We start from the raw sequence: 10,294 nt of genomic DNA, 5'->3' as shown, positions 1-10,294 counted from the left end.
CGTGGCACGTGGCACTTAAATACGTGGCACGTGGCACTGAAATACGTGGCACGTGGCACTGAAATACGTGGCACGTGGCACTGAAATATGTGGCACGTGGCACTTAAATACGTGGCACGTGGCACTTAAATACGTGGCACGTGGCACTGAGATACGTGGCACGTGGCACTTAAATACGTGGCACGTGGCACTGAAATACGTGGCACGTGGCACTTAAATACGTGGCACGTGGCACTGAAATACGTGGCACGTGGCACTGAAATACGTGGCACGTGGCACTTAAATACGTGGCACGTGGCACTGAAATACGTGGCACGTGGCACTGAAATACGTGGCACGTGGCACTGAAATACGTGGCACGTGGCACTGAAATATGTGGCACGTGGCACTTAAATACGTGGCACGTGTCACTTAAATACGTGGCACGTGGCACTGAGATACGTGGCACGTGGCACTTAAATACGTGGCACGTGGCACTTAAATACGTGGCACGTGGCACTTAAATACGTGGCACGTGGCACTGAAATACGTGGCACGTGGCACTGAAATATGTGGCACGTGGCACTTAAATACGTGGCACGTGGCACTGAAATACGTGGCACGTGGCACTTAGGCTATGTTCACATTTGCGTTGTGCGCCGCAGCGTCGGCGCCCCAACACACAACGCAAAGTAAAACGCAGCAAAACGCATGCACAACGCTGCGTTTTGCGCCGCATGCGTCCTTTTTTGGATTGATTTTGGACGCAGCAAAAATGCAACTTGCTGCGTCCTCTGCGCCCGGATGCGTGCGCTGCAGTGACGCATGCGGCGCAAAACGCGGAGCGCTGTCATTCAAAACACGTCCACTCATTTTGGTGTTTAGTCCCAAAATGGAGGATGGAAGAAGAAAAGGGTTGGACAAGGAAATTACATCATTTCTTTTTTTTTTTTCCCCCACTGCAGTTAAAGCTTTATTTGTGTCAAACACAGACAATTTGCAGAGAAAACTGCATAAAAAAACGCACAAAAAACCGCACTAAAAAACGCACCAAAAAACGCACCAAAAACGCACCAAAAACGCACCTGCGTTTTCTGCAGAGACCTGCAGATTCAGTCAGGAAAAAAAAAGGATGGAAATCCTGAACGTGTGAACATAGCCTTAGACAATTGTAACTCTTACAGGCTTGTTTGACAAAATTCTCTCTTCAAAAAACTAGATCTAGTGTAGGGAAGCTTACATAAAAATATAAAGGCTATGGATGCAACATCTATGAATGAATGACCAAATAAAAAATGTGAAGCCATCTGAACAAGTGCATCACAAAAGTGTCCTTGTGTATATGCATCTATTATATGTATGTGTCAGTTATGTGTATCATATATGCTTGTGTATTTGTACTATGTATATGTATATTCATATGCGTGTGTAATATGTAAATGCTCAGGGGTCTTTCATCCTCACTGTCAGTACTTGACTTGAATAAAAGTAGTCAATTTGGTAACATCAATCATCAGTGGGCTGGTCTTGCAGTTTTAGTTTCAATTCTCACAGTCTTCAGCTGGTCCTCTTCTAGTCAAGCACATTCACTCTCTTTGCAGCCTAGCAGACTCTTAAGTTCCCAATGAACATGAGATGGCTGACGGTCAAATGATGGCTCTTCTGGCAGCCATCTTAGCAAGCTCTCCCATGCACAAGAAATTACATCAAATTAAGCTATTCTTTGTTCTCTATAAAAAAAAGTTATGTCTGGTGTGTTTGGGCTAGTAGAACGCACTAAATAATTAGAGAAAAGGAATAAGGTGCGTTCGCAGCCCGGGGTCCACCGTGCAGAGATGGAACCTGCTGCTAAGCAATGATGGACTATATGGCGGTACAATGAGGATACACACACTGGTTAGCTTCACCCTGTGTGAAAGAAGCGAACCCTGTTGTGTCACAGAGCCACAGTACCGCACGTAACAGAATTAATAATAAAGTAGCACGAGAGTGCATGCAGTGCCACACTGACGGACGCCACTAACCACCCAGACTTGGGTCAGGAAAGCGCGGAGATAGCGCACGGTGCTGCACTGGTGGTCACAGCAATAGACACTGTTTGTATACTAGTGTTGGTAACAAGTCGGGCGCTAGATTACAATCATCCTCCTTACGCGAGCATTCAAACACAAGGGAGGGGATGATTAAAGAGCAAATTTCACTCACAACACACACACGTAAACAAGAGTATACCAGCGCATGGCCGTGCGGCCATACAAATATTTTATAGCTGCAGCAAGTTCAGGACCTTCCTAGAGGACCAATGAGAACTGCTACAGTAACTGAGCAACTTCAGGACCTTCCTAGAGGACCAATAGGAGCTGCTAAAGTACCTGAGCATGTGACCCCAGACCTCCACTTAGAGGTCTTTCTTTTTGCATGCTCAGAAGGGAAAAAGCAGGACTTAGTCCCAGAGATGTCTGCTCGCCGCTGATCAGTACAGGCTACAATGGCAGAGCCTGGAAAGGCAGCAGTAACCCTTTGTACAGAATCAGACTGAGTGAGATGCTGGGACCAACGTCTCCGCTGAGCAGGCTCCACTGCGGCTGATGCAGAATGAGAGACTGCAGCAGACATGGTTTGAGATTCCCCCTGTGAAGTGGTGGGAACTTGACTCCTAACATGGTGTCAGCTTATCTTTGGAAGAACAAAAAAATCTTCAGTCTGAAATTGAGCAAGACTGAATACTATTTTCCCCAACAATAAATTGTCCAATGCTCACATAGACATTAGAGTGTCACCTGAAACCATTGATATTGCAGAGTATGGCCGACACTAGTTTAATGTGTATGGTGGGCTTTACATCACCAGCTTATTTGGCAGTCTGTACAATATTGCACTCACTCTCATCCTGTCGATAGGTAATCGTTGTCTTGTATGCTGTAGCACTTTTTGACATTTTCCAGTGGTTACATTACTGTAAGGGGGTGTCGAATAGAAAATACATTAATTCAACATAGCAAAGAACCTTTACTTGAATGTCGCATCTGCTAAATGGACTGGATAAGCAGGAAATGAAGGATGGAGAGAGTTTTCCCTTGAGGGAAGAATTTGAGGGGGTCAAGTGACAGCTGTGGCGCAGCTGCTAAATATGAAAAGGTCGGTATGAAGAAGCATGAGTCAGTTAGCGCCAGAATGTGAAAGGACGAACATGTGTGAGCAACAGAACAGGCTCAAGGCTGACATCGTACTAAAACTACCTGAGAGCAGTCTGCTTCTGTGGAAGTCTAGACTACATAAGTCAAGCACAGAAAGATGACTTCATAGGTCAAGTACCAGAATTTGACTTCGAAGATCATGCCCCGAAAGTCATACGCTGATCGCCGATCAGAAAGAGACACCGGTCGTCCCTACAAGAAGACTCAGAGTGAACCCAACCATTACTTCCAGCATAGATGTAGGGTTCAGGGTGTGAGCCGGGGCTGTGCTTCAGGGATTGAAGGCCAATGACACAATGAGAGGCGCTTAGAGAGAATACGACTGTGACGGGCCTAATATTGAAAGTTGCGCCTATTAAGCTGAGACATCAAGGCTAAGCATTACTTATTACTAGTCATTTAACTGGTAGATAATATGGACGGTGTATATAAATAGGATGTTGAATAAGATATTGAATCTAATTCTGATCGTCGTACCATACTGTATTACCTGTATTACTGTTACTCACAATATCTACTTATTTGCATATTTATATATATATATATATACAGTATATGTACACTGCTCAAAAAAATAAAGGGAACACTAAAATACCACATCCTAGATATCTCTGAAAGAAATATTCTAGTTGCAAATTTTTATTCATTGCATAGTGGAATGTGTTCAGAACAATAAAACATAACAATTATCAATGTAAATCAAAATGAATATCCCATGGAGGTCTGCATTTGGAATGATACTCAAAATCAAAGTGGAAAATCAAATTACAGGCTGATCCAACTTCAGTGGAAATGCGTCATGACAAGGAAAAGATGCTCAGTATTGTGTGTGACCGCCACGTGCTTGTATAACCTCCATACTGTACAACGCCTGGGCATGCTCCTGATGAGGCGGAGGCTAGTCTCCTCAGGGATCTCCTCCCAGACCTGGACTATAGCATCCCCTAACTCCTGGACAGTCTGTGGTGCAACGTGACGTTGGTGGATGGAGCGAGACATGATGTCCCAGATGTATTCAATCAGATTCAGGTCTGGGGAACGGGCAGGCAGTCCATAGCTTCAATGCCTTCTTCTTGCAGGAACTGCTGACACACTCCAGCCACATGAGGTCTGGCATTGTCCTGCATTAGGAGGAACCCAGGGCCGTCTCATGCTACCATGAGTGTGAAAGTACAAACAAAATTCAAAAGTGACCAAAACATCAGCCAGAAAGCATTGGTAGTGAGATGTAGTCTGTGGTGCCCACCTTCAGATCCACTCCTTTATTGAGTGTGTCTTGATAATTGCCAATAATTTCCATCTGTTGTCTATTCCATTTGCACAAAAGCATGTGAAATTGATTGTCAATCAGTGTTGCTTCCTAAGTGGACAGCTTGATTTCACAGAAGTTTGATTTACTTGGAGTTATATTCTGTTGTTTAAGTGTTCCCTTTATTTTTTGAGCAGTGATATATATGCATATATAATATTGATGAGTGAGCAGTAAACTTTTCATGTGCTCAGTGCTCAAATCGAGCACCGAGCATAATATACCGTAAGTCAATGAAGGAGTCGAGCATTTTTCCAGGAGACCGGCATTTGGCAACAGAGTCGGCGGGAGAAGAGGCAGAAATCTCCATTAGTAAAGAGCAAGCTCATTTGATTCTGAATCAGCTGAGCCGCATGCCGCACTGAAGCCAGGAATTCCTCTGCTGGGAGCGCAGGGACTCCTCTGTCAATCGGACTCTTTGTGAGCTGAAAAGCTCTCTCTACCATAAGAAGCTCATTTGAATCATCTGAGCCGCGCACCGCTCTGAAGCCAGGTATATCTATCTCTATCTATATACTGTATATGTATGTATCTCTCTCCAGTATCTCTATCTATCTTAAATACAATTCAAATAAACTTTATTGGCATGACTACATACACATGAGTTTTGCCAAAGCAAGTGTACATTAGGGAATAGGGACTGTGAGGATGATGGATAGGAACTGTTCAGGGTGGGGGCTATGGAAGTCCGTGGAATATCATAATTGTCTTACCCGCAGCCAATGGCATGCACTCACATACTGAACTGCTATCTCCACTGCACTCTCTTTTTCCCCAGACATATCTATCTATCTATCTATCTATCTATCTATCTATCTATCTATCTATCTATCTATCTATCTATCTATCTATCTATCTATCTGTCTATCTATCTGCAATCTTTATAAGTTCAATGAAATAAAAAATCTTAACATACAAGTGTTTTATAATGAATATTTTTTTTACAATTAGTATTGAGAAGTGAAAATTGAGCTTTAATTGGTTGCTATGGGAAACCGAAACAGTTTTGCTATTAGACAGTTTTTAAATATCTCCCCCATTGTGTGCACTTTTAAGAAGTGAAATCATGACTCGTATTTAGTTTATGTAAAAAAATTTTGCTGGCACTATATTATTCAGTTTTGATAACACAGGCGTGTAGCTTATATGATCTCTATAAAAGTAGATGATGCTACAATAGTAACAGTGCACTGAGAATGGAAACACCCAGCTGAGTATAAAAGCTCCACATAACAGCTGTAGAAGACAGCAGTCAAGAGGCATCTTCTGAGCACTTCACATCCTCTTCCAGCTTTGTGAGAAGAACCATCATGTCTCATCACTCCATCCTCTCCTCCTCTGGACACAAGCACTTCAGCTCGTGTTCTGTAGCTTTACCCAAACATTCCAGCTCTCACAGCATCTTATCCCACTCTTCTAAACACACAGGCCATGGACACAAGACTCAACATTGCTTCAGCAGCTCAAGTGCCCACAACATTGGATCCAAGGGTCACAAGATATCATTTGCAAGTCTACATAAAAGTGGACATGGATCTGGATTTGGAGGAATGGGTGGTGGTCTTGGAGGACAATCAGGATGTGGAGGTATCACCCCTGTGACTGTGAACGAAGGTCTTCTAGCTCCACTTAACTTGGAGATTGACACTAACATCCAAAGAGTTAGAAATGATGAGAAGAACCAAATTAAAGGCCTCAACAACCAGTTTGCTTCCTTTATTGACAAGGTAAGAAAAACTGGAAGTTTAAATATCCTGCTGTATGTTTTTCAGAGAAAGAAAGGATAAAATTATTTGCACATTCTCGTGTCCACTCCTCATGTAGATGAAAAATTTAGTTGATATCAGCAGATTGAATTATGTTTGTAACTTCAGTGTTTAGCATGAATTGCACCGAAAAGATCGCAGGCCGGGACGTGCATCAATTGTACATTAAAAATTGTGACTTTTCTTGGCACTTCTCAAATTTGAAGTTTCAAGAAAAGTGATTGTGTGTTTCACAGAGTGGGCATTGGGTCCAAATTTAGTAGTGATTTATTAATAGGAAAGACATAAAACTTTGTACAACTTTGGTACAAGTAATTTTCAGCATGCTAAGTGTATTAAATCACATTTGGATTTTTGTAAATTTGGTGCAAATCCCTCCAACTTTGAATTTTCCAAGACTTATTAAAAATCTGACCCATAGTTTTTTCAAATGGAGATGGCAAGCAAAGCTCATTTAGTTCCTACATCAGTTCCACTCAGGTTCGATTACCTTAAGGCACCAGATGTAATTGATGGAATCTCCCATTATTCATAACAATAGTTGCAAGTAGCTTGTATCGATTTATGGTCACATCACATGCAGAAGCCGGTGAGGCAAACTACTGTACAAAAAAAGAGTCCACCAGGCACAAAAGAAACTACAATTGTATTTTAACAAGTCAACTAGATTACAATTATCTAAATATTAGAAGAAATAAGAAAAAAATCACTATTTACAACTCATCTTTATGGATTTTTTTCCCACAAAGGTGAGATTTCTGGAGCAGCAAAATAAGATGCTGGAAACCAAATGGTCCCTTCTGCAAGAACAAAGGACAGCCCGTTGTCAGATTGAACCTTTGTTTGAGGCTTTTATCAGCAACCTCAGAAGTCAACTGGAGAACCTGACATGTGAGAGAGCTCGTCTGGACACAGAGAGAAACAACATGGAAAGAACTGTTGAAGACTTGAGAAGAAGGTACTAATTGTCCAATAGCTGAAACAGTATTTCTCCCAACATCAAGCTTCATTATTATGGAATTCATATGTTCTAATCCCCACATTCTCCCACCTTGAATATAATGACTTTAACACTCATTTTTTTGTGAAACTTTCTAACTGTAAATTCAGGCACTGTTATAGTGCTGTCTTATAAATATTCAGATAGTAGTGGATGCAGATCTGAGTCATGGCCATTTTTCCTCCTTGGTTGTTGCCAAGGTGGTCCTCCATTGCATGCCACATAGAAAAGTTGTAATAGGGTTCCATTTTAGTTTTTGAGCCATTCAACCAGTTCCAAGGTGCTGTGTTGTTGCATTTGTTGCATACTGTATTACATTCAGTATAGCAGTTTGGACCTACCTGAATAATATTGCCAACAAAGAGATGAGATCTTGTTGAAGTGTCGTCTAGTCAGCCATTTAAATGCTTTATGGATCATGAGTTTACAGAATACCCCAGTGATTATTTTTTTATTCCTGGATGACTTTTTGTCAGAAAGTTGACATCTTTGCGAAAAAATTATCAAGACCCTCCACCTCCCTTGTGCCATTCACATTACCTTTGTCTTCATGTGGTGGAATGGTCTTCAAAAATAAATTATCAAATAAAAAGTCACACACAAGATATTAACCAATAGTGGATTTCCTACAGCTATGAAGAAGAGCTGAACCGTCGCACAGCAGCAGAGAATGAATTTGTCAGTATAAAGAGAGTAAGTCTAAAAATTGTAAAAATAACTATTGTAGGCTAAAACCCCTTAAAGGGATTGATCACTTTTTTATGAATTTTATATGTGCCTTAGGATGTTGATGCTGCCTTTATGAACAAAGCTGAACTTCAGGCCAGGGCTGACTCTCTCTCTGATGAAATCAGCTTCCTAAGGACTTTATATGATGCGGTAATTATGCTACTTGTGATTCATTTCCATTGAATATGTTATTAGTTGTATTGTATCATATAATATTATATAATTTAACTTTTGATTTACAGGAGGTTAGTCAGCTCCAGGCTCAGATCTCAGACACCTCAGTGGTTGTGTCCATGGACAACAGCCGAGACCTGGACATGGACAGCATCATCGCTGAGGTCAGAGCCCAATATGAAGAGATTGCCAGCAGGAGCAGAGCTGAGGCAGAGGCCATGTACCAGTCAAGGGTAAGGATAAAACATGAGCACATAATTCATAATGTCTGAATTAACAATATTTTTTAATCCTTGAATATTCTTTGGGTCGGCAGTTTAATGAGCTCCGTATGGCGGCTGGAAGAAATGGAGATGATCTGCAAAGCAGCAGAAATGAGATCGCTGGACTTACTCAAACAATCCAGAGACTTAAAGAAGAGATTGAATGTGCTAAGGCCCAGGTAAAAACATCAAAATTCAGTGAATAACACATTTTATCTGAGGAGGCAAAAAACAATGCTAATTCTTAAGCTATTTCTAGCGTGCTGCCCTGGAAGCTGCCATCACAGAGGCTGAAGAACGTGGTGAAGCTGCTGTCGGAGATGCCAAGATGAAATTGTCAGAACTGGAGTCTGCCCTACAGAAGGCCAAGCAGGACATGGCTCGCCAACTGAGAGAATACCAGGAGCTGATGAACGTCAAACTGGCTCTGGATATTGAGATCGCCACTTATAAGAAAATGCTGGAAGGGGAAGAATGCAGGTAAATACAGTACAACCTCCGATGATGACGTAGTATATCAGGTTTTATCCTTCCTCCTCAAATAGCGTACAATGTGGAAAATGATGTACAGGCATAACATGTCTACATGGTAAAGTGCTCTCATTGTATATCATAGTAATCATCAAACGAGAAACAAATATGTTAATATAGAACCAGCATACAACTGAAAAAATCAATGTTTTGTTTCAGGATATCTGGTGACAGCTCTGTGAATATATGTAAGTATCCGTAATTCAATTGCTATCTTTATATGTACGCAAGGGCAACAACTTGTCAGGTTCCTCTACCCCTGATTTACATAGTATTCATATCTTAAGCATTTTTGTCATAAATGCCTAATAGGTTCCACTTCTGGGACACATGGAGTTCTTCAGCTCCCAGTTCACACTTGAGAATGGAGGAGACAGGTTGGCAACACATTCAAGAGGCTAACAGAGCCATCACACAATTTCCCCTATTGCCATCCCTAAAGTGCACAGTGCCACTCATTGCCTTTACTCTTCTTGACATGACAGAATGAAGATACTCACTGCAAAAGTTCAAGGAAGGCCTGGATGCCTTTATTGATAAATATATTACAGGATATGGGCACTAGATTCTGCGATGGGACGTTGATCAAGGGAAACAGTCTGATTGCCATATGTGGAGTCAGGAAGGACATTTTCCCCTAATATGAGTAACTTAGCATGAGTTTTTTGCCTTTATCTTAATCAACATGTTAGGTTATAGGCTGGACACAATTAATTTCTTTCAACCTTAAAAACTGTGAACCGTTGAACATTATCATTTTAACTTTCTATTAAAACTCGTATATCCAATAATTTGTGTAACTAATTTGTTTCCAACACTCTGCAGCTGTTCTTCACTCCAGCACTGGAGGAAAACATCATTCAGGAGGCCACCATGGTGGACATCACCATTCTCATCACCACCATAAATCCAGCAGCAAGCATCACTCTGGCCACAACCACCATTGTTAAAATGGATTGGTGGACTAGAGCTCCAGAATACCCAGTGGATCTTATTATAGTGTATATTTAGAAATATGCTTTGTTCCTATTCTTGTAGGAAAGTGAGAGTCTAATATATTTTATTCTGGTTGTTTCACTTGAATTTTTAGGATGCAATTTAATAGTGGCTGCTTGTCTATACTGCCTTCAATAAACTGAGCTGATTGCAAAACTTTTCTCATTATTCTTGGTTCTCATTAAGAGATATTAAGTGATAGCATAATAAAACTTACAAAATAATGTATTGCCATAAAATAATCTATTGGATTTCACACACACACTTATTGCTGGGCAGAGGTGGCAAATTAGTAATAGCAAGTAAAATTGACGTAAAAATTACCACCAGGGTACAAAGACTTAGACTTA

The 10,294-nt window shown here is 41.2% G+C and overlaps 1 protein-coding gene across 1 annotated transcript; it reads left to right on the top strand.

Moving 5' to 3' along the window:
- Positions 1-5,795: 5,795 nt before the first annotated feature.
- Positions 5,796-9,924, top strand: LOC143818509 (keratin, type II cytoskeletal 8-like). The gene is made up of 9 exons (XM_077299794.1): positions 5,796-6,212; positions 7,001-7,209; positions 7,884-7,944; positions 8,035-8,130; positions 8,223-8,387; positions 8,471-8,596; positions 8,677-8,897; positions 9,108-9,136; positions 9,774-9,924. Exons 1-9 carry the CDS (start codon positions 5,796-5,798, stop codon positions 9,896-9,898), a joined length of 1,449 nt encoding a protein of 482 aa, XP_077155909.1. The 3' UTR covers positions 9,899-9,924.
- Positions 9,925-10,294: the final 370 nt, after the last annotated feature.

Source organism: Ranitomeya variabilis, chromosome 3 (genome assembly GCF_051348905.1).
Source record: "Ranitomeya variabilis isolate aRanVar5 chromosome 3, aRanVar5.hap1, whole genome shotgun sequence".
NCBI classification, from domain to species: domain Eukaryota; kingdom Metazoa; phylum Chordata; class Amphibia; order Anura; family Dendrobatidae; genus Ranitomeya; species Ranitomeya variabilis.
The sequence above is the reverse complement of the archived record's forward strand: the minus strand, read 5'-3'. Positions and strand labels throughout refer to the sequence as shown.

Bases quoted from the DNA above. Each gene is read 5' to 3' on its own strand.
- LOC143818509 (XM_077299794.1), top strand. From the start codon at position 5,796: ATGTCTCATCACTCCATCCTCTCCTCCTCTGGACACAAGCACTTCAGC. The intron at 6,213-7,000 runs GTAAGAAAAACT...TTTCCCACAAAG, and splicing joins TTGCTTCCTTTATTGACAAG to GTGAGATTTCTGGAGCAGCA. The intron at 8,597-8,676 runs GTAAAAACATCA...AGCTATTTCTAG, and splicing joins TTGAATGTGCTAAGGCCCAG to CGTGCTGCCCTGGAAGCTGC.